Source organism: Diadema setosum, chromosome 6 (assembly GCF_964275005.1).
Source record: "Diadema setosum chromosome 6, eeDiaSeto1, whole genome shotgun sequence".
Taxonomy (NCBI): Eukaryota; Metazoa; Echinodermata; class Echinoidea; order Diadematoida; family Diadematidae; genus Diadema; species Diadema setosum.
This window is the reverse complement of record NC_092690.1, coordinates 39,382,147-39,408,044: the sequence shown is the minus strand read 5'-3', so window position 1 is coordinate 39,408,044 and position 25,898 is coordinate 39,382,147. Positions and strand designations below refer to the sequence as shown.

At 37.6% G+C, this 25,898-nt stretch overlaps 1 protein-coding gene across 1 annotated transcript in view; it reads left to right on the top strand.

Moving 5' to 3' along the window:
- LOC140230226 (glycerol kinase-like) overlaps positions 1–24,099 on the top strand; it is a 32,957-nt gene extending 8,858 nt beyond the window's left edge. Inside the window, exons 5-16 of the mRNA XM_072310407.1 lie at positions 2,881–3,018; positions 3,921–4,030; positions 4,537–4,639; positions 10,277–10,344; positions 13,278–13,401; positions 14,120–14,198; positions 15,716–15,812; positions 16,688–16,772; positions 18,123–18,243; positions 20,398–20,529; positions 21,629–21,715; positions 23,856–24,099. Of these exons, the coding sequence (XP_072166508.1) occupies positions 2,881–3,018; positions 3,921–4,030; positions 4,537–4,639; positions 10,277–10,344; positions 13,278–13,401; positions 14,120–14,198; positions 15,716–15,812; positions 16,688–16,772; positions 18,123–18,243; positions 20,398–20,529; positions 21,629–21,715; positions 23,856–23,974 (1,263 nt within the window). The 3' untranslated portion in view covers positions 23,975–24,099. The remainder of the gene's footprint in view (positions 1–2,880; positions 3,019–3,920; positions 4,031–4,536; positions 4,640–10,276; positions 10,345–13,277; positions 13,402–14,119; positions 14,199–15,715; positions 15,813–16,687; positions 16,773–18,122; positions 18,244–20,397; positions 20,530–21,628; positions 21,716–23,855) is intronic.
- The last annotated feature ends 1,799 nt before the right edge of the window (positions 24,100–25,898 follow it).

The window sequence follows — 25,898 nt, the reverse complement described above, 5'->3', positions numbered from 1 at the left end:
CATGTGTAACAAGGTACATCAATATGTGTAATACACACACATAGAAAGTATAGATACGTATAGACAAAAAACGCATACATGCGTGTCGTCTCTAGGGTGACAAACCTTGTATCTGAAATTTTGGTGAAATACATGTAATCAGAAAGTAATTTCCTGTCCATATCTTAGCTGTATTACCCCAAAAATGAAATCATCATGGCATGTCAAAGGAAAGGCTCTCCCATTTGATACAGTGCTTTGGCTGCCATGTTTTTTTTGCATTCCTGAACATTTGTCATTTTGTAGATACGAGGTCTTGTCACACCAGCGACGATATGTACAAGTAAAAACGTAATGCAAATTATTTTTTATATACTAAACATCAAATGTACCTGCCAAATACTACAATATGCCTGTATACATCTGCCATCACAGTGTAGTGGCGGATTTTCAAGCGGAACACATACCTTAGACTGAAGGAGACATTACCATCGTCATTCATAACTCTCACTTTTTATGCCTCCGCCACGAAGTGGTGCCGGAGGCATTATGTTTTCGGGTTGTCCGTCCGTCCGTCCTTCCGTCCGTCCGTAATGAATTTTGTGGACAAGGTAACTATCGAAACCTGTTGAGGTATCCTAATGAAACTTGGCATGTATGTGTATTAGGGGGTGAAGTTGTGCCTATCAACTTTTGGGTGCACATGCTCAAGGTCAAAGGTCAAAAGGTCAAGGTCAAATATATAAAATTTCACTATTTCCACCATATCTAGTGAATGCCTGAAAATATTTTCTTGAAACTTAGTGTATACATGTATTACCCAATTGAGATTCTCTGGTGAAAGTTTGGGTCATGAGGTCAAAGGTCAAAAGGTCAGGGTCAAATACATAAAATTTCACTATTTCCACCATATCTATTGAATGCCTGAAGAGATTTTCTTGAAACTTAGTGTATACATGTATTACCCAATTGAGATTCTCTGGTGAAAGTTTGGGTCATGAGGTCAAAGGTCAAAGGTCAAAAGGTCAAGGTCAAATATATAAAATTTCACTATTTCCACCATATCTAGTGAATGCCTGAAAATATTTTCTTGAAACTTAGTGTATACATGTATTACCCAATTGAGATTCTCTGGTGAAAGTTTGGGTCATGAGGTCAAAGGTCAAAGGTCAAAAGGTCAGGGTCAAATACATAAAATTTCACTATTTCCACCATATCTATTGAATGCCTGAAGAGATTTTCTTGAAACTTAGTGTATACATGTATTACCCAATTAAGATTCTCTGGTGAAAGTTTGGGTCATGAGGTCAAAGGTCAAAGGTCAAAAGGTCAGGGTCAAATATATAAAATTTCACTATTTCCACCATATCTAGTGAATGCCTGAAAATATTTTCTTGAAACTTAGTGTATACATGTATTACCCAATTGAGATTCTCTGGTGAAAGTTTGGGTCATGAGGTCAAAGGTCAAAGGTCATAAGGTCAGGGTCAAATACATAAAATTTCACTATTTCCACCATATCTATTGAATGCCTGAAGAGATTTTCTTGAAACTTAGTGTATACATGTATTACCCAATTAAGATTCTTTGGTGAAAGTTTGGATCATGAGGTCAAAGGTCAAAGGTCAAAAGGTCAGGGTCAAATATATAAAATTTCACTATTTCCACCATATCTAGTGAATGCCTGAAAATATTTTCTTGAAACTTAGTGTATACATGTATTACCCAATTGAGATTCTCTGGTGAAAGTTTGGGTCATGAGGTCAAAGGTCAAAGGTCAAAAGGTCAGGGTCAAATACATAAAATTTCACTATTTCCACCATATCTATTGAATGCCTGAAGAGATTTTCTTGAAACTTAGTGTATACATGTATTACCCAATTAAGATTCTCTGGTGAAAGTCTGGGTCATGAGGTCAAAGGTCAAAGGTCAAAAGGTCAGGGTCAAATACATAAAATTTCACTGTTTCCACCATATCTATTGAATGCCTGAAGAGATTTTCTTGAAACTTAGTGTATACATGTATTACCCAATTAAGATTCTCTGGTGAAAGTTTGAGTCATGAGGTCAAAGGTCAAAGGTCAAAAGGTAAAGTAAAAATATTAAAACTTCTTTTTTTTCTCCGTACCTTGGAAAATTGTTCAAGGTATCTTCATGGAACATAGTATATACATGTACTGACTGGAAGTGATTATCTAGAGAATGTAGGGTTCATGGGGTCAAAGGTCAGGGGTCAAAGGTCAAGTGCAAGACTTCAAAATTTTACTATTACCCTCATATTTATGCAATGCCAGCAGGGTTATTTTTTTACACTTGGTGTATGCGTGTGTAACCTAATAGAAATTCTCTGGAAAGTTTTTTTTTCTCTCTTTTTGCCTCAAAGGTCAAAAGGTCAAAGATCAAGTGAAAGTGCTGAACTAACTTTTTCCTCCATATCTCGGAAGTGGCTCAAGTTACCTTGAAACTTAGTACATATTATGCATGTTCTACCTGAAAGTAATTATCTTATGAATTTTAGGGTCAAGGGCCAGATGAAAATGGTAACAATTTACTATTCAATTCAGAAATTGCACTTTTTCTCCACACCTGTACCTTGAAAATTACTCAATGCCTAAATGTATGAATGGGTCAAAGTCAAGTTAAAGTCCTTAAATCCCTAGATACATGCTCTCCTATTCATCCAATTAAACCTACGTCAAGGAAGGTGAACATTCAACACATTTGTGACAAACTTGTCATTCCAATGTTTTACCAATTTTGTGAAAATGTAATCACACAGTGTCCACATGTACTATCTAGACCTATTGGGAAAATCATGCATTATGGCGGAGGCATACCAGTCGCCAAAGCGATATTTCTAGTTCTCCTTTTTGAATAATTCTCTCTCACTCTCTCGTCCAGCCACTGTGTGGTCTGCCACTCTCCACCTACTTCAGTGCGGTCAAGCTACGATGGCTGCTGGACAATGTACAGGAAGTGGCCACTGCAGTGACTGATGGGAGATGTATGTTTGGCACTGTGGACTCCTGGTTGATGTGGGTAAGACATGCTATAGAAATATTTGAATGAATAATCAGGTGTGAATATGCACTCAATATCTATGTGAATATGAATAAGTGTGATTAATGAGTGAAATCGTATGATGTACAAACGTATGAACACATATACAAATATGAAACGAATACGGTATACGCCATATATTTCGCAAGTCTAAATTTTCGCGAATCAGGAATTCCCGACGATTTTGCGAGTGGTTAAATTCGCGATCGTGGAGTCCTCTACTGAACGAAGAAGTATACACGCGTACGTCACATTCACATCGGGATCAGAGTCAATATTTTTGCGTGTCTTTAATTTCGCGAGTAGCACCCGACTCGCGAAATTCGCGAAAATAAAAACCTCCCGAAACATTTGGCGTATACAGTATCAATTTGTTAACAGACACATGTACAATGTATGCATGTAATCAGATTGTGTGTGACAATACTATTCATAAATTGATTGCTGAAAGAAAGATGTTAATGTTTTTAATTTCATATTATTTTAGTAGGCAATATTCAAACTTTTTCAATTTCTACCACTTTTTTTTTTTATGTCATTTGTGCAAAATCAGACTGAATGCCAGAACTGTAGAGTTTGTCATCCCTGAATGTCAGATAACACACTTCATGTGGGGAAACATCCTAACTGCTGGAGAGGAGACTATTGCTTTTTAAACCAACCCATAGAGGAAGAAAGTTCATGTGTGTGATTTCAAACATTTTGATAGATGAGGGTCTAGTATCATTTTGCATTTCACTTCATTAAACAACTTGTATATTTCCATGGTAGTGAGACATCAATCATTTTAAGTGCTGTTCTAGTAAATTTGATTATTATCAACGACAGAAAATACTGTTTGATGTTAAATGGGACATTTAAATTTCTGTATAATCTTCTAGAATCTGACGGGAGGAGTGAACGGAGGTCTTCACATAACGGACGTCACCAACGCCAGCCGTACCATGCTGATGAATATTACTTCTCTTCAGTGGGACACAAAGCTTTGTAGGTCAGTATGGGAGGCTGCGTTCTGTTTCTGGTGAACAGAACATTTTCATTCCAAGTTTCTCAAGAGGAAATGTCTTATTCAAAATATGAGAATATTGCACTCTTCAAATGATATTCTCATCATATAGGCCTATATACTCTGTGTACAAATATTCCTCCATATTAGTATGAGACAGAGAGAAAAACAGAATGTTTTCAAAGTATAAAACTAATAATAATCACAAACTGTTTCCTGACACACATTTTGAGAAAGAATGAGATGAAAAAAAAAAAAGATCTGCTGGTTTGACAGTGTTCAGTGATGCAATGGAAATGGTTTCTGAATGATCGGAAGGGAGTGATAATTGTGAAAAAGTGTTCAAGTCCCTCAAAATAAAATCTTAGTTACACAAAGCCCTTCTCAGGTGACCCCTGACGATCATGTGATATTAATCAATCTATCAGACCTTTCAGCCTAGCTCGAGTACATGTGACTATCTTACAATGTGAATACTATCTGTTTAACAGCTTCTTTGGGGTGCCCAAAACCATACTTCCTGTAATCAGGAGCTCGGCTGAGATTTACGGAAGCTTGGTGGACACCGCTCTCAAGGGAGTGCCCATAGGAGGGGTGAGTGAACGGTCAGAACCACTGGACTTTGACCTTGTCCTGTACCTCCGTGCCATTCCCTAACCTGTTGAGGACAAGTCCCGAGTATACTAGGGCAGGGGTCTATGGAAAATGTGTGTTGTAGCAAAATCAGTCCGTCCTCAACGGGTTAAAAGTGGGAAAAATAGTGTATAATGGCCCATTGAGTTATCAGAATCTGTGAGGTTCATGGCAAGAGTGACAGTTACGATGAATTCTTTGCTCTACCAAAGTTACAGGATTTGGGGATTAATGGTGTTTTAAATTAATGCTCCTGGAGGCCTTGTCCCTTCTGCTTATCTTTTGTCCTTTTGCCTTCTCATCCTTTCATCATTCATTCTTGAATCTCTCCTGATATGTGACATGATTGAAGCAGAGCTTCCAAGTCTCCTTGATTCTGCAGGAGACTTCCTGAAAACTCAGTTATATCTCCCCATATCCACATCACAGAAAGCAAAAATCTCTCTAATTTAGGAATTATTTTCACCCACTGAGATGCATGTAACACACAGGTATCTCCCTGATTGCTGCTCTCTAGAATCTTTCTTATTTTTGTGGATGAATGTTGCCAGCCCTGTTGAAGGGCAACAGACAAAAAAAAAATCACTCTCAGTCCTCTTCAAAACAGCCTCTCAACTCAGTCTAGTGATTCTAAAAGGAAAACAAGGAAAAAATTTGGCAATGAAGTCAAGATAGAGAGTGTGACAACTGATATTCTTGCAGTGACAAATCCATAGTTCCACTTTCTTTGGGTGCGTTTATCTAAACATTTTCAGAGGCAGAATCATGAGCCTTAATGGGTTTGAGGCATTTTCGGGTGATAGATAAATGCAACCGTGTTTTCAAACGTGTTTAGAAATGCCGATTTGAAATGCCGTAGGGTGATGTGAAACACATTTGAGACCCTTCCTGCCTATCTGTGAGTAGATAAACGCAATGTCGTTTTGAAACGTGTTTATATCTTCAAGCCGCCAAGGTCAACTTCTAATGTACATGCTGTCGGATACGAAAAAGCATGCCTCAGTTGACTTCTCCTTCCGGGGTTGAACGGCGCAAAGCAGCTCTGTAGTGACAACACTCTAATCGCGATTATGATGTTTAGATAAATGCAGCACCCCGAGAATTGGATTTCAAACCACCTTCGTATACGCCTTTTGAAACTTGTTTTGAAACGTGATTCTCTCTCCTGAGTTAGATAAATGCAGCCTTAGATTCAACAAGGTGGCTTTGTGTTAGTCAAAAAAACCAGACTTCCAAACACAAAGACAGGTGATGGTAACTTTATGATTGACTGGAATGGAAGGATGTTTGAGGCTGAGTAGGATCACGGTACAAATTTGTGGTCATGAGATTAACAAGTTGTTAATCTCATGACCACAAATCTGTACCGTGATCCTACTCAGCCTCAAATCACCTGTATCATCTCATGTGTAGAAAAGGATTGTTTTAAATGCAGTTGTCAAATTGATACTATGAGAACCTCTCTTGTCTCTCTTTAAAATGTTGCTTTAATAGTGGGGCAGCTTAGCAAACCTTTTGTGCATTTTGTGATACAAGCACCAAATTTGGCACAAATGTACATTAACATATTGCAAACATTTTCAGATATTGGGCCACTTGGAATTCTCTCTTTATGTCCGCCATATTGGATTTCAAAATGGCCGCCATTTGAAATCTACATTTGGGACTATCTCTGGGTCAAATGGTGCTATTAACTCGATTCTGGTGTCTAAATGTATGTTTTGGGGGGCAAGGAATCTAATGGTAACAATCTGCATTGCGTATTTTCACCAATGGGCCGCCATATTGGATTTCAAAATGGCCGCCATTTGAAATCTACATTTGCGATTATCTCTGGGTCTATGCTGCTATTGACCCGATTCTGGTGTCTAAATGTATGTTTTGGGGGGCAAGGAATCCAATGGTAACAATCTGCATTGCATATTTTCGCCAATGGACCGCCATATTGGATTTCAAAATGGCCGCCATTTAAAATCTATATTTGCAAATATCTCTGGGTCTAATGCTGCTATTGACTCGATTCTGATGTCTAAATCTATGTTTTGGGGGGCAAGGAATCCAATGGTAACAATTTGCATTGCGTATTTTCACCAGTGGACCGCCATATTGGATTTTATGGCCGCCATTTGAAATCTACATTTGCAATTATCTCTGGGTCTAATGTTGCTATTGACTTGATTCTGGTGTCTAAATGTATGTTGTTGTTGTTGTTGTTTTTTTTTTTTGGGGGGGGGGGGAAAGAATCCAATGGTAACAATCTGCATTGCGTATTTTCACCAATGGGCCGCCATATTAGATTTCAAAATGGCTGCTACTCGATCTACATTTGTCGATATCTTAGGATCTAATGACTTGATTTTGGTGGTGGTGGTGGCAGTAGTTGTAGTGGTAGCTGTAGTGGCGGTGATGATAACAGAAATGTTACATTGTGTCATTTCAGGTTCATTGTGATGTATGCATGCCTATAGACTGGCAGTGCTGGTTTTTTGTTTTTGTCTAAGAGGTTCAGATTAGCTCATGCTGAGCGAACTTCACCATCAACATCACCGCAACTCACCACAACTGACTTGAAATTATGCCTCATATATCAAGAAGACAAGATGGCGACCCTGACCAAACCTGACCAATCAAAGAGGAAAGACATTGGTAGCGGGTAAAGTTCACTCGCATAGAACTTGATCAAATTCAGTGAACTTTGAGAGCTTCCAGGATCATTTCACTTGGAAAGACTCAATGATGGTCATGGCATTGAAGCTGCGATGGTTGAACACGGTGTACAATATCACCAGACGTGCAGGCTTCAGTACAACAACACCAAAATACAGAGAGCACAAAAGAGAGCACTCAAGAAAGAAGAACAGAGCGATGAGGAACAATCTTTATGCAAACGCACCAGGGCACATTCATGTTCATCGAGTACAGAGAAGGTCCCAGAAACATCATCCACCTGTGTCAAGCACAGTGTTGCACAGGAGACCCCACTTCCAACATACATAGGGATGATGTTTCATGCTCATACACGCAAGAAGGGATTGGACGACAGACTGTCACACGTTGGCCTGAGCATCTCTCTCTCGTCATCTTGGGCTGCATTTCATGCCAGCCAACAGCCACCAGATGCTCAAGTCATCTGCCCCATGTCGCTGCTTCCACTCTTCCTGGAAAGAGTCCACATTGTGGCCATGATCCTGCAATCAATGGATGTTTTGAAAAATGCTGTAGAACACCTGAATCCTGAACAGACACCAGTGGTCACCTTTGATCAGCTACTGCTTGCTTTGGCCATGCAGATACAGTGGAAGTGGCCAGAGAGTTATGGTGAGGACCACGTACATAGTAGTGATGTTTGGTGGTCTCCACATAGAGATGGCGGCACTGAAAACACTGGGGGACTGACTGCAAGGGAGTGATTGGGTGCAAGCACTTGTGCAAACTGAGATTACGATCGTGACAGCAGGGACAGCAGACTCATTCCTGCGAGCATTGAATGTCTTGCGCACAAGAAGAGCACATCAAGTGACTGCAACAGCACTGTACATCCTGCAACACCATGCCTACAACCACTACTGTCTGGGAGAAACCAGGGACGAAGAGGACCTTCATGCGTTTGAAGACTGGTGTTGCCAGAGACGAGACAACATCACCCAGTTTCGCTACTGGGCAACTGTGCTAGAACTAGAACTGTTGGTTCTAGTGTATGTGCGTTCTCTCAGGCAGGGATCGTTGATGATGTACCTCGATGCTCTGACAGAGCTGGTCCAGCCTATGCTAGGTGGATACCAGTGCACCTAAAGGACATGGCAAAACTCACTACCAAACACCCAGATGTAGCCAGGAAATTCAGTGAAGGCAACTTCACATTTCAGAAAACACAGAGGGTGTTCTCTTCAATCCCAATTGACCAGGCACATGAGCAGAATAATGCCTGCATCAAAGGAGACGGTGGCGCGGTTGGGCTCACTGACAACCCTAGTGCCCTTCGTCGCTGGATGGTTGCGGGACCGGAGGTTGCTCGGGTGATCGAAGAATTCCAGGATGGGAACCAATAGTGTAGACCAAAAACAGCAGACACACAAGACAAACAAGTTTCTAGGACCATCTCTGTACTCAATGAACGTGAATGTGCCCTGGCGCATTTCCATGAAGATTGTTCCTCATCGCTCTGCCCTTCTTTCTTGATTGCTCTCTTTTGTGCCCTCTGTAGTTTGGTGTTGTTGTACTGGAGCCTGCACGTCTGGTGATATTGTGCACCGTGTTCAACCATCGCAGCTTCAATGCCATGACCATCATCGAGTCTTTCCAAGTGAAATGATCCTGCGAAGCTCTCAAAGTTCTCTGCGAGTGAACTGTACCCACTACCAATGTCTTTTCTCTTTGATTGGTCAGGTTTGGTCAGTGTCTCCATCTTGTATTCTTGACATATGAGGCACAACCTGCAGTCAGTTGTGGTGAGATGCGGTGATGTTGATGGTGAAGTTCGCTCAGCATGAGCTAGTGTGAACCTCTTGGACATGGTGGAACTGTCTTGAACAAAAACCAGCACCGTCAGTCTACAGGCATGCATGCATCACGATGAACCTGGAATGACATAATGTAACATTTCTGGCATCATCACTGCCACTACAGCTACCACTACACCTACAACTACTACTACCACCACCACCACCACCACCAGAATCATGTCATTGGATCCAAAGATAACAACAAATGTAGATCGAGAAGCGGCCATGTATAAAAGCAGACATTTTGAAATCCAATATGGCGGCCCATTTGGTGAAAATACGTAAAGTAAATTGTTACCATTGGATTCTTTGCCCCACAAAAGATACATTTAGACACCAGAATCGAGTCAATAGCAACATTAGACCCAGAAATAATCGCAAATGTAGATTTCAAATGGCGGCCATTTTGAAATCCAATATGGCGGCCCATTGGTGAAAATACGCAATGCACATTGTTACCATTGGATTCCTTGCCCCCTAAAACATACATTTAGACTCCAGAATCGAGTAAATAAGCAGCATTAGACCCAGAGATAATCACAAATGTAGATTTCAAATGGCGGCCATTTTGAAATCCAAAATGGCGGCCCATTGGTGAAAACACGCAATGTAGATTGTAACCATTGGATTCCGTACCCCCCCCCGCCCCCCCCCCAAAAAAACCCGTACATTTAGACACCAGAATCGAGTCAATAGCAACATTAGACCCAGCGATAACGACAAATGTAGATTTCAAATGGCGGCCATTTTGAAATCCAACATGGCGGCCCATTGGTAAAAATACGCAATGCAGATTGTTACCATTGGATTCCTTGCCCCCTAAAACATACATTTAGACACCAGAATCGAGTCAATAGCAGCATCACACCTAGAGATTAATAATCGCAAATGTAGATTTCAAATGGCGGCCATTTTGAAATCCAATATGGCGGACATAAAGACAAAATTCTGAGTGGCCCAATATCTAAAAATGTTTGCAACATGTTAATGTACATGTGTGCCAAATTTGGTGCTTGTATCACAAAATGCACAATTCCTTTGAATTTTCGAGCTAAGCCGCCCCACTATAATTCATTTTTTACTCTCCTTTCCATAGATACTTGGAGACCAGCATGCAGCATTGGTTGGTCAATTGTGCTTCAAGAAAGGCATGGCAAAGAATACGTGAGCAAATAGAGTGATAATTTTTTTTTTTTTTTTTTATACTGTATTATTACTAATCCTACTACTGCTACTACTTCTCTTCCTCCTCCTCCCACTACTACTACTACTACTACTACTACTACTACTACTACTACTACTACTACTTCTACTAATACTACTACTACTACTTCTACTGCTTTAATTACTACTATTGCTACAGTAACTACTGTGCTACTACTACTACTACTACTACTACTACTACTACTACTACTACTGTTTTAATTACTACTATTGCTACAGTAACTACTGTGCTACTACTACTACTACTACTATTACTTCTACTACTACTGTTTTAATTACTACTATTGCTACAGTAACTACTGTGCTACTACTACTTCTACTACTACTACTACTACTACTACTACTACTACTACTACTACTACTTCTACTGTTTTAATTACTACTATTGCTACAGTAACTACTGTGCTGCTACTACTACTACTACTACTACTACTACTACTGTTTTAATTACTACTATTGCTACAGTAACTACTGTGCTACTACTACTAATACTACTACTACTACTACTGTTTTAATTACTACTATTGCTACAGTAACTACTGTGCTACTACTACTACTACTACTACTACTGTTTTAATTACTACTATTGCTACAGTAACTACTGTGCTACTACTACTACTACTACTACTACTACTACTACTACTACTACTACTACTACTACTGTTTTAATTACTACTATTGCTACAGTAACTACTGTGCTGCTACTACTACTACTACTACTACTACTACTACTACTACTACTACTACTACTACTACTGTTTTAATTACTACTATTGCTACAGTAACTACTGTGCTACTACTACTACTACTACTACTACTACTACTACTGTTTTAATTACTACTATTGCTACAGTAACTACTGTGCTACTACTACTACTACTACTACTACTGTTTTAATTACTACTATTGCTACAGTAACTACTGTGCTACTACTACTACTACTACTACTACTGTTTTAATTACTACTATTGCTACAGTAACTACTGTGCTACTACTACTACTACTACTACTACTACTACTACTACTACTACTACTACTACTACTACTACTACTACTGTTTTAATTACTACTATTGCTACAGTAACTACTGTGCTGCTACTACTACTACTACTACTACTACTACTACTACTACTACTACTACTACTACTACTGTTTTAATTACTACTATTGCTACAGTAACTACTGTGCTACTACTACTACTACAACTACTTCACTACCACTACTCCTTCTTCCTTTTATTTTCATTATATTAGTTGGGCAACTAGTAGCAATGGGAGTTAATCTTTACAAGACAAGTTTTCGTTTGCCCTTGTCATCAAACATATCAAACACGTTCAAGTTATTGCAGAGTACAAGTAGACTGTGTACATATATAGTGTTATATAATGCCCCAATGAAGCTGTGTGAAAATGAGTATGTGTGTGTGTGTGTGTGTGTGTGTGTATGTGTGTGTGTGTGTGTGTGTGTCAGGTTTCATAAACTGGCTGGCAGTATTTTGTGCAAACATGTCAGTGTTTGACCTTCAGAGATAACGCTGTGAGTTATGTTTGCTGTATCATCTTAACAGCTTTCCTCAGTGTCTATTACAGTATCTGCCTGCCGTTCTCCCTTGGGTCTCATGAGTACACATACTTGGCCTACTGCCTGTATGTTCCATTAACATTGTGTTTGCTTACAATTGTGAGTGACTGTCATATACCTTAAGACTTGAAATAAAGAGAACATAGAGAGTGTTATTTCATCTGAAAGTTGTGCAGTGAGTGGAGGGACTTACACCCTCCTGTTAATAGCATTTCAAACCCCAAGTCCCAAGACTGCACATTTTTGTATATTATTCTTAAAAACACAAAAGTCATCATTTTTTTTTGTTGTATTGTACATGCTAGTCAGAGTACATAATGAGTGATAGATATATACCTTTAAGCGCATTTTTTTTCTTTTTTTTTATGGTAGCTATATTCATTGCATTATCATTTATTTTACAGCATGTGTACATAGTGGGTATTCAATCTTATTATGTGTCACATCCCTGAAGATTGCAGCTGCTTATTTACTAGTGTCAAATAGAATTCAGAACCTGATTATGTTCAAGTGGCTTACTATATCTCCATTCTATATTTGTATGATTTTACATTTATTTACTCAACATTTTCCTTCCCACAAGAGAATACTGTAAAACCAAATATTTTCACGGTATGAAATTTTTGCCAATTGGACCTTTTGAGCGGCATGACATTTTTGCGAGATGCCTCTAACATTCAATGCATATAGCGTAGACAAGAACTTAAGTATGCATTTTGATTTCGCGAATCTTGGCTCTTGCGAAATTTGCAAAATGAAAGTGCACGCAGACATTCCTCGTTTTACAGTAGTAAAGACAGGCCACAATCACATAATCATATTTTGCCAATCACTGACTGATATTTGAACTGATCAATATGAAGACGACGATGATAATGACAATGACAATAAAACAGAGTAGTTGATTATGCTGTATACTAAAGTACTAAGACACTTGCTGGTAATAAGCAAATAAAAAAGTATTTTTTATATGCCTTGTTAATGGGTTCTTGATCGAGTCATTTCAATTCTGCTTCCCATTCCAACAAGGTCATTGATAATAATAATGATAATGATATTTATTATTATTATTGTTAATATAATAGTAATGATAATGATAATGGTGATAGTAATAGTAATAATAGTAATAGTAATAGTAATAATAATAGTAATAGTAATAATAATAATAATAATAATAATAATAATAATAATAGTAATAATAATAATAATAATAATAATAATAATAACCATGATAATAATAATGATAGTAATAATAATAGAAGATCTTTTTTTTTTATTTGAAATATTTGTAGGTATGGTACTGGCTGTTTCCTGATCTACAACACAGGGGAGGAGAGAGTGTTTTCCAAACATGGACTTCTGACAACTCTAGGGTACAAGCTTGGCAAGGATGCCCCTACAATCTATGCATTGGAAGTAAGTTATTGTAGCAGTGAAGTGATGTTTTATAAAAGAAAACGCCATATGTTGGTTATTTCAAATTGATTAATTTCTGCTTCAATGTACTTTGGTATTTCCATGGTAAAAGGGTTGATTATAGGGATGTGTAGTTAAATTCTGTTTCCAGTGTGCACTAGCCCCAATACAGCATGATCTTTGAGAACTCTTTAATGACATTAATTGATTGATTGATTGGTTGTTATTGATTTTTCTTACCCCGAACATGTAATGGGTAAAGTTGAAGAGAAAATGCGAAGCATTACTTTTATGTAAATTGTATGGCAAATCTATGATTGTTTTTCTTTCAAATGACCAGAAGTTACATTATTGTAGAGGCATGACTTTTGCACACAAAACAATGACAAAAACTTGGGTTTACTCGCAAATCCAATAGGGAACACGGCTTGATAGTCAATTGCCATATAATATGCGAGCTACATATGACAGGAGTGGAATCGCGAGAAATGTTATCATTGTACTGTGGCATTTGGCAATTTATCTATCCGTTGGGGCGGTTTTGTGCGTTTGAGCAGAATATGCAAACTTGGCATGCTGTCGACTGAGTCGTGTGTACGAACGTGGCACATAAACAGTTAGCCAAAGTTTACCAGTCAAGAGTATAATTCACACCAGTACAATTTACTTCTTTTCCACCTCACATATTATTTTTAACCTCATCCATTCATATATCAAGGGCTCGGTGGCAGTAACGGGAGCAGCTGTGAGATGGCTGAGGGACAATCTAGGAATCATCAAAACTGCACCAGAAGTCGGTAAGTCTGAGCAATTCTCAAGCGTTCTCTCCCTCATGTAAAGATTGACTTGTCATTTTACCCTGTTGCATAGGCAACATTCTTCGTAATGATAACCAAGAATATGTATGTGTATTTTTGTTCAGCTATTGCAGTGATTATAATCTTGAGTTGAATTCAGTAATGTCTGTTTTTTTTTTTTTTTTTAAATGGTATGATAGTAGTACATGTGTATGCATCACTGTTTCATGACATTTGCTCCTACAACAGTTGCTCCTATGGAATATCTGCATGCTAAGCCAAACATAGATTCTACCCACAAACATAACCCTAACCCTCATACTAATCTTCACATCAAACTATGCTGAAACCTAGAACTGTATTACAACCCTAACCCTAAGTATTTGGAGAAAAGAAGACCGGAGCAATTGTCACAGGAGCAAATGTTGTGTCACCATGCACCATATTTGATTTCTTGTTGGTGTAGATTTTATTTGAGCTTTGAGTCAGGTGGTCATTTGCTCTTGGAGATCATTGATATAATGTTAAATGATCATCATTCTCCTCCATATCATTGTAATAAATCATCTTTTGTTCAATATCTAGTGCTATCACCTGTGGTACTGCCTTCATTTATTGCTCTGATTTACTATAAGGATGATGTGCTAAGTAGAAGATCAATGATATAAGATGTTCAATTGTTTTACTATATTTTTTTGGGGGAATGCACCCTACTAGCTTTGCTTCTTCAGCATTCCACCCCATCTCCTGCATTTTCTTAAAGGGAAGATAAACCCCAAGAACAATGTGGATTGAGTGAAAGCAGCAACATTAGTAGAACACATCAGTGAAAGTTTGAAGAAAATCGGACAATCGATGCAAAAGTTATGAATTTTTAAAGTTTTGGTGTTGGAACCACTGGATGAGGAGACTACTAGAGGTTATGACGTATGAGTGGACTACAATATCAAGAAAATATAAAGAAAATACTACAAAAATCTATTTTTCATGAAAATTACAAATTCCATCAACTTGATATTGACATATGTTAAGGGTAGTAATTATTCCCCCTGCTTTCTGAAAGCAGTTGGTCCACTGCTCTTTCATAATTCTAGAAAAGTGAATTTTTGTTGAATATCCTTTATATTTTCTTTGTATTGTTGTCCACTCATACGTCATATCCTCTAGTAGTCTCCTCATCCAGCGGTTCCAACACCAAAACTTTAAAAATTCATAACTTTTGCATCGATTGTCCGATTTTTCTCAAACTTTCACTGATGTGTTCTACTAATGTTGCTGCTTTCACTCAATCCACATTGCTCTTTGGGTTTACCTTCCCTTTAACTTCAGAATGTTCTTTGTGCTTTTTCTTTTTCACCCTATCATTTGTAAATCCATAAATTTCATTTATCATATTTTGTAATATTTACATATGTACTTATATCTCATGTGGAAAGAAAAATGTATTTACAAGTTCTGTTGGAGATGGAAAAAATAAATGAAATGAAATGAAATGAAATGTTCTCCATTCTACTCAGAATCGCTTGCCAGGGAGGTGTCCAACAACGGAGGAGTCTACTTTGTACCCGCCTTCTCTGGTCTTTATGCCCCGTACTGGGAGGCCGACGCGAGAGGGTAAGCCGTACAGGTCTACAGCTCAATACTGTAAACACAAAATTCTTTGACATCCATGATGTACTGTAAAACAGGATATTTTCGCGGCATGAAATTTTCGTGAATGGGAGCCGATGGCCTTTTTCGCGGCATGAAATTTTCACGGTTGCCTGTAACATTCAATGCATATAGTGTAGACAAGAACTTTTGCAGCCCTTTTAATTGTGCAAATCTTGGCTCTCGCGAAATTCATGAAATTAAAATGCAAGCAAACATTCCTCATTTTACAGTAACACTATTCAGTGAGCTCTTTAACCCTTGAAAGAACGTGGCACTTTGATGAACGTTTCCCCCAAATGGTTTGGATTGTGTTTTATGAAACAGTTTTGCGAGTTGTAATGTTGGTTAGATTTCACCATGGGGACATAATATTCTGTAATACCTGTAATTGATTATCAATTATTTTGCTTTGTTATGCTTCAAAATTTGTTTATTTTAGTCCATGTTGTTGTAACTATTTTGATATTGACAGATTTGATTCATTCTCTCAGTGAGAAATTGTCAATGCCTTGTTCAGTTGTCGTACTTTCCAGACATACATACATGAAAGGGGATATATTGGGTGGAAATTGATTCTTCCACAACAGCCCCCAAAGCAATGCCAAAATCATTCAACAGTACTCTAGTGTGTCATTGTCGCCATGTACCTCTTGATAAAATAATTTGAAATTTTTATGTATTCACTCTTTCTGATTATATTACACTTTGCACTTAGGTGAAAAATTTTGTATGCATGTATGTAAATTCTGATGTAATTGGGCAAGTGAGGGCGCTATTCCGCTTTTCAGTGAAGACCTTTTCAATCTGGATTGCCTCTTGTATTGAACCATGGACAGGACCATCTGTGGACTAACCCAGTTCAGCACCAAAGCCCACATTGCCAGGGCAGTTCTAGAGGCTGTGTGCTACCAGACAAGAGAGGTACACTTGACACTAACACCATTCTAATATCTCACATGTACCATGAATTGTAAACACTCGACACTAAATATGATCTCAGGATCTCATTGGTAGTAAACACTAACAAGAGAGGTGTACATATTTGACACTAACAGTATTCTAGATATAACACATAGAGTGAACTTTTAACACTTGACACTAATATGATTTCAGGATCTCATTGGTAGTAAACACCAACAAGAGAGATGTACATTTGACACTAACAGCATTCTAGACATCACATGTAGAATGAACTGTCGACACTTGACACTGATATGATCTCAGGATCACATTGGTAGTAAACTCTGACAAGAGTGGTACACCTGACACTAACACAATTCTAAATGTCACATGTAGCATGAACTGTAAACACTTGACACTATTCTGATCTCAGGATCACATTTGTAGTAAGAACTGACAAGATAGGTGTACACATGACACTAACAGTATTCTGGATATAACACATACAATGAACTGTTAACACTTGACATTAATATGATCCAGGATGCGAGATCACATTGGTAGTAAACACTGACAAAGGTGTATACTTGACACTAACATTATTCTAGATATCTTACATAGAATAAACTGTTAACACTTGACACTAACATGATCTTGAGATCAAATTGGAGGTAAACTCTGACAAGAGAGATAAACTTGACACTAACACCTGCCTGGATCTGTCTCATATTTATAGAAGAAAATGATTCAGATTGAAGTTTCTGTTAGACACCTTCTCTCAAGAGGAGAAATACCAAAGTCAAACAACTTTGGAACCCAGCCTGTCATTCCACTTTGTTGGATGCTTCTACTACCATGGGCAACTCTCATTGATAACATGATAATGATAATGAAAATGATAATGATGATAATAATGATAATGATAAAAGTGATGCTGATAATAGTAGTAGTAGAAGTACCATGTAGTTGTTATAGTAGTAGTAATAATACTGTTATTACTGAATGATTATGATATTATTGTTATTATTATCACTATATGTAATTATCATCCCTACTAGTATTATTATTTTTGCTGCATTTATTACTGCCGTTACAATCATCACCACTACCTTCATAGTTTATTGTTACTACTATAATACTAATGATGATATGATGAAAGTGATAGTGATAATTATAATAATGATGATAGTACTGGTAGTAATAATGATATGAAGAGAGAGAATCAGTATGATAACAATGATATTAACCCATTCCATACTGAATTCTGAAATGTCCATAGACTTAATGAGCTGGCCACCAGGTGCCTGTGCAGAGTTGGTTAAATCATCATTACTATTACTGCTTGTACTTCTACTTCTGCTGCTTATCCAGCTTCTAGATGCCATGAACCAGGACTCAGGCATTCCGTTGGAGAGGCTGCGCGTGGACGGTGGGATGACCATGAATAACCTCCTCATGCAGCTCCAGGCCGATATACTGGACATCCCCGTCGGTAGGTTTTTATCTTGACCCCTCCAAGCCAATGTCCTGGACATCCCTGTGTGTAGGTTTTTATCTTAAAGGAAACCCAAACCCAAAGAGAAATGTGGATTGAGTGAAAGCAGCAACATTAGTAGTAAACATATCAGTGAAAGTTTGAGGAAAATCAGACAGTCAATGCAGAAGTTATGAATTTTTAAAGTTTTGGTGTTGGAACCGCTGGATGAGATTATAACATATGTGAGGACAATAATATAAAGAAAATATAAAAGGAATTCCACAAAAAAAAAAATGTTTTTCATAAAAATTACATATTCCATCAAATTGATACTGACATATGTGAAGGGTAGCAACTATTCCCCATGCTTTCTGAAAGTGGTTTATTTAGTCAAAATATAAAAGGAATTCCACAAAAAAAAAAATTTCATAAAAATTACATATTATCAAATTGATACTGACATATGTGAAGGGTAGCAGCTATTCCCCATGCTTTCTGAAAGTGGTTTATTTAGTCAAGTGCTCTTTCATTATGCTAGAAAAGTAAATGCGCAACAAACAGCTTTATGAAACAGGGCCCTGGAAACTGATGACTGTCAGTGATTAGAGATAAGCTGCTGGTAATCCCTCTAATCCCTATTGTGTCACAATGGTGTCCAGATGGTCTGAGGCACATTGCTACCCATACCAAGGAGGTTTAAGAGATGGAGTTCCAACTGGCTGTACAGTTATTATTCAAACAGCTGCCATTTTTCTATTGATGCACAAAAGAATTCCACAGGTACACTTGTGCCTTTGATGATCAGGGTTCCATGCCGCCGTCTTTTTGAGCAATCTGAAGATTCATTTTAAACTCTAACATTATATCGTCTATATTCTGCTTGTTTATTTGTCAAATAGCATGAATGTTCTCTTAATGATAAAGCATATGAAACAAAAGTAAATCCGGTCCAAGATTGTGTGCAAAAATGTAAACCTGAGCTGTATGTAGTGAAAATATTTGAAACTGTACTCTCACTACAAAGCCGATTTTATCATCTTTCCGATCGCGTCCGACAAATGAAACTGATATGGTTTAATTTTCGAATATAGTTTTTTAATTCATTTATATGTTAGATTAGTGTAAAGTCATGTAAAACCGAGTAATTTTGATTTTCATTTCATCAATTTGTGTGCAATTTTTATTCGCACATCCACGTGCCTGTACTATTAATATGCCGCTTGTTTTCTAAGAAGGGACGGCGAAAAGCAATTACTATCATAAAGACATATCTTCCTTTGAGAGTGACGAGTCATGATGCAATGCCACATGAATCGATTGTCTTCCTATCTGTGAGGCAGCTCCAGTTTAGCACATACTTCAAATATTTCTTAGTGGTGGCATCAAACATGGGATCAAAGGGAATGAGACTGTTGTTACTCCATTTCTCAAACCTCCTTGCCCATACTTAGTGGGCTTGCTATAAACCAGTTTGGGATTCCACTTTGAGCATGAGCAGAAAAGGTCATCTGTACCAGCAGAGCATGTTGGTTTTTAAATTCACTGAGATAAGCATCTGTGATGTAATGATTATTCAAGTGAGCCTTATAAGTGGTGCTTGCCAGCACATCCACCTGACAGCAAAAGTGGTATTTGACAATATCAATAGAAAAAGATTGTTAATACATTAAATGCAAAATAATGAAATGGATGCTTTCCAAAGTGCTAATTGATGGATCATTCTGGTCACCTGGTCTACGCAGATTCATCCTTTGTTTGAACATGATTGATGAATTCCATAAAATGTTACGTCGGGCAAACTTATGCCTTCTGTCACTTGAAAACTAGTGAAGTGCCTAATCAGCTGAGAGAGAAGAAAGAAAGAAAAAATCTACAAGAATAAAATGACATTTTATAAATGAAACAATTGAAAATAAGGTAGTTTATCTGTCCTATCCTGTCCAAATGTCTCCAGTTTTAGAATCTCGTTAGCACCATGGTATTCAGCTGTCTTATATCAACATCTTTGTCTTACTGGAAACACCCATGTCTCAAGGCGCAAGCATTGGGCATTTTTTTTTTCTTGCTCAGACTGAAATTTGTTTCCCCCATGTCATCTTTTGCCTAGCGAAACTTAACTAGCACGATTTTAATGATTGCATTTTGACCTGTCAATTCTCTCCTGCCCAGTGCGTCCCTCCATGCCCGAGACCACGGCCCTAGGAGCCGCCATGGCTGCTGGCCATGCAGCAGGTGTGTGGAAGATTGAGGAGGCAACTGCGGGGAATGTGGATTCCTTTACACCAGCTCTGGCTGCAGAAGGTCTGTGTCTCATTAGAGAGAATCTAAGACTGTTCATCATTAGTCTGTGCTGTCAGTAGTGTTGGGATGGAACAATTGCATAATGAGGATCACAAATAGTTAGGAAAGTTCCACAGTCAATTCCAAATAACTTAGTGTTATGCAGTGTAATTTGTAGTGTGTTTCATGAATTTCGCAATTTGACAGATCTATATTTGTGAAGGAGGCTAGCAAAAGTATAGCCTCCTGGAAGAGAAATGTGTGAAATATTGTATTCATGTTTATAAATTGCATTTTTTTTTCTAATCATTCTCATTCTATCAGCTGTTTTGAACGCAAATCAAGTACTCACATAATATATGATGTAAACAGATTTCTTAGGAGACTTTGTAAACTGCAAAAGGTAAATGAAGACCTATGATTTGCTATGTTTCAGATGGCAGTCACATCAGTGGTCTGAACTTCATAATTATTGAATTGATGATATTTGTGAACTCAGAAGGAATGCTACTAACTCTACCAAACTAACATTTTATACACATGTGCTTTAATTTGCTTTAAGATGTTACAAGCTCAGCTGTAGGATGGTTCAAGCCTATTAACATTTCAAGAGTTTAAAGAGAATTTAAAACTACTGTAAAACGAGGAATGTTTGCATGCATTTTAATTTTGCGAATTTCCCGAAAGCCAAAATTTGTGAAATTAAAATGCACGCGAAAGTTCTTGTCTACACTATATGCATTGAATGTTAGAGGCAACTTGCGAAAATTTCATGCCGCAAAAAAGGCTGTCGGCTCCAATTTGCAAAAAATTTCATGCCGTGAAAATATCATGCATACTTGCCAACTAGTAAGATTTTATCAGATTCAGTAAGATTTTTTACGTTAAAAATAGCAAAATCAGATTTTCTGTCAGAGAAATCAGATTTTTAAAAAATATTTAGATGTACCTTTCATGTGTATTTTCTGAAGATTTGACCAAAAGTAAGATTTTTAACTTCAGTTTGCATATAAAATAAGATTTTTGCAATCCACTAGTAAGATATTTCATCTTGAAATGTTGGCAGGTATGTATCATGTTTTACAGTACATTTATACCTGTCTTCTCTGTTTTCTGACAGATCGCGAGGCACACTATGCCAAGTGGAAGCTTGCTGTTCAGAAATCCATGCACTGGGAGGGCCACAGTGTTGGCTCAGCAACTCAAGGTGAACCATGATTGGACTGGCCCCCAACATGAATGCATGAACCGTCACATACACACCAGTGTGTGAATGTGTGTGTAGCCTTCTACAACATAATGTGAATGCTTTTGTCCCATTTGTGAATGCATTCTTTCCATGAGTGAGTGCATTAGTCCCAATTGTGAATGCATTCATTCCATGAGTGAGTGCATTCGTCCCATTTGTGAATGCAATTGCCGCAGCAGTGAGTGCATTCGTCCCTTACATAAGTGCATTCTGTCCTTTAGTGAGTACATTTGTCCCATTAATGATTGCATTTGTCACATTTGTGAATGCATTCTTTCTGTGTTATGCGAATTCATTCACTCATTGTGGGAATGCATTCATCTAGTCCACGAAGAGTTCTATGATGGCATTCAATGTGTGCATGAAAATATTTACTCCCTACCTATATTCAAGTATTTATTTTGTAACCTCTGTGTATGTCTTTCACACTGTACCAATATGAGTGCAAGGTTTTAATCTTTGCCTTCAGTATTTTTCTCTAGTGTGAGATAATGGGGTGCCAAACAATTCTCTTGAGTGGTCACTTTCAAGGAAAATGTTATCAAACAGATTTCAAAAAGAATAACTGAAATGATCTGAAGTTTTCTTCTTGAGTAAAACATGTTTCCAATACTTGCAGAGTTACTTTAATAAGAGAATAGGTAAAATGTGAATGATCACTTGCAATGGAACTTTAAATGCCATCGGTTGTGCATTGTGCTTAAAAAGAGACAGTTTGTGTAGATATTATAAGAAGACAAAATACCTCATTCTTGTGTGTATGGACATCAATGCAGCATGTAACATTAACCAAAATATCTTTGATGTACATAGTCTGAACTGAATGCATATTTTTGTTTCTTGTCTTCCTTTTGATGCATGCTAAAGTTTACATTATTATATTCAATTGTAACCATCATCTTTCCAAGGTTGAAGACTCTACTTTTCCCTGGCATTATTCTTAAGAGTGATTGTTCTGAAAATAAAACAAAGAAGTGATATGACTGTTGAGGGAATTGAATGGAATCCCCCCAATTTATAGATTTTTATGCCAAAGTTGCTGGTAGATTGTATTTTGATTTAGCATCATTCTGATATCCAATACCAAGTGTCACCTGAACACTTTGTGAAAGTGGGAAGTTGTGCAAAAGTGAAATGTAATCTATATTTAAGAATTTCTTGCCAATAGCAAACAAAGTGCCATGGAGTTGATTTATATCTTGCACTTTCATGGAGTTGATTTATATATTTGTGTTGATTTATGTCTGCGACTTCTGAGAATTTCCATCAACAGTTTGATGAGGCTGGTTAAGGACATTTGAAAGATACACCATTTCTCATAAATCATAATCGTGTTTGAAATAAGACTTTTTGGTTTCATTATCGTGACCTTCGTGGCAGGAGGAAGTGGAAATTTGATTTGCAAAATTGAACTGGACACAAGACTCTTCAGCCAAACTCCCGATTAGTTTTGATGTCTGGTACATTCATTTGTACAATTATGACCAAAGCTTTTTGTGTTTGATGATTTCATGACACGCCTCACCTTCATTACACACCTACCTGCCATTGTTTTATTATGAAAAATTATAAATTCTACTTAAAAAAAAAAAATTGCTCCAACCATGTGAATACCCTTTCTGAAGCTTGAAGTGTTCCATAGTTGTTAAAATGAAGTGAAATTTCGATTGTTATTCATCTTGTTATATTTCATTCTATTAAATGCAGGACTGGTAATACAGCCAGTAGGCCTCAGCAAACTGCCAGTTTTATTACGTTATGTTTGTACTTAAGTAGTGACGGATACAGAGGGTTGTACACCTGGTGCGTGCCCCCTCTTTTTTTTTTTTTTGTTAAAACAAAAGAAATGAAAAGAAAAAATGGAGAGGGGTTGCGTGCACCCCCCTTTAATTTTGCAAAGGCACCTCCCCTCTATGTGATCCGCCCCTGTTAAGGGCATATTTTCGTAAACATCCATAGCTTGCATTATACTTTATTAATACCAGCATCTGCTTTCAGCTCATTCATATTGTTCTCACTGATTGACTACTGCCATGCACAACTTCTAACCTCCTCTCCTATTGGTCATTTCTCTCCTTTCTGCCTCCACGTCAACCAGTCACATGCAGCCTAACAGATGCCATCGCAGCTCTCATGAACCCAAGGTCATTAGCTGCCATTTCTACTGCCACTGCTCTCGCTGCCATGCTTGCCTATGTTATGAGAAGGATCATCTAACCCACCGACTCTATCTCTTTAAAATGGGCCCCATTCACATCGATAAATTAAGTGCAATCATAGCCGGATTGTCCTTGCCAATGACAAGGCATCATGTCCAGGATGAAAACATGTCAGTGCACAAAACCACTCCTGAACCTGTTGAAGACTAGTTAGTCCTGAGTATACTTGCTGAGTATACTCGAGCAGGCATCTGTGAGAAATGCCTTTGATAACAGAATTAGCTCATCTTCAGTTGAAATTCTTTTTTTTTCTTATACTCTTTAAACACTGGAGATCTCTGCATTGGTCTTAACCCTGAATTCAACTCATGTTGTCATAGCAACAACAGAGGAGCTAGAAATGCACCAAGCATTGAGTTGTGTACTTTTTTTAGCACACTGTTCCTGTCAGTCTAGATAGGAGAGCTATTATTTTGTGGGTATAATTGGAGTTGAATAGTGAACACATGTGAGAATTCAGTTAAACGGTTTTATTACAGAGATGCAGAGATGATCAAATCAAAGTTCGATAAAAGCTAAATATCAGATATAAGGGTTGTTGTAGATGTGAATGCATCTTTCCAAATTCCTTAACCCTAACTTACCTGGGCTATTTAGCAAGCTTGAATTCCTGGGGGGGGGGGCCATTATGGCCCCCCCTTCAGATCTCGGCCGTTGATCGCGCGATCGCCGCAAAATTTTGCATGAACATAAAGCCGGATGTAATCTACAAGACTGTTAAGTTCAATTTTCAAAAAATTTGCAGTTTTTATTTTAAATTAATTAATTATGCAAATATATGCAAAAAAACTCATTTTCGTCTATAATTGGCTTATAAAAGCTTATGGAATGCTGATTTTTGTTTTAAATTTTCCTAGTGACATTCCGAACATTTGTACGTAAAAAGAAAATCAGTATCAAAATTAATTTCCTATGTTTTCTATTGTTTTATCATTTTTTAATGTATTTCTTTGTTTTTTCGAACTTTTGTTTTTGTTGTTTTTTTCAGCAGAATTTGTCATACACATCTTTAGAAGCATAGCTATACTAAAATACATTTATTTCAGCCATTAAAATTAAAAATATGAATCTTTATATGAATTAATTGAAAAAACACAATTTGTATTGACTTTGTACACAAAATCACGTTTTTGAGCAATTTTGGGGTGGACGAACATTTTTTGAAGGGGCGTGGCTTCGGAACGGTATACCCGGTCGCGACAAATTTGGTCTCAAAAGTTGCGCGAGACTTGAAAGTAAAAAGTCAGTGAGCGGCGCGGTCAAAAAATTTTGCGCGGCGGAATGGTCGCGGAATTTGTCGAGGGGGGGGCCATTATGGCCCCCCCCCCAGGTAAGTTAGGGTTAAATCAGATTAGTAGCTCTACCTCAATCCTCATATCACATTGGAATAATATCTCTTTAATAAAATCATGTCTGTCTCATCAAATCATATCATGCCCGTCATGCCATGTCACATTACAGCAGACCAAGCTGTTTTCCAGATTCATGTTTCTACTTTCTCCAAGTGTTTTCACTGCCATAAGTTGTTCATAACTATATCTTTGCTGGTTAAGAAGACTAGCACTGTTAATGATCTCACAGTAGTGGAATGATGCAAAGAAATTGTAAAGAAAATTATCCATGGTTTGATATTTCTTGCATATTGAAAGAAAATTGAAATCAAATATGATTTGGGGATAAATTGTCCTGGTAAAGTCTGAAAAAAGGCATGCTGCCAAAAAAAAAAGAAGAAGAAAAAGATCAGCCTGATGCACTTTTGCGATCAACTCTGACATTAGTGGAATGTTTTGTAATTCTCTTTTGTTTAAAGCCATCATGGCATGTTGTCGTCATTTCTCAATATTTACATTGCATTGATTGCTCTAGCACTTGTGGTGAAATAATGATGAATTTCTGAAATATTTGATAGTAAATTTTTGAGA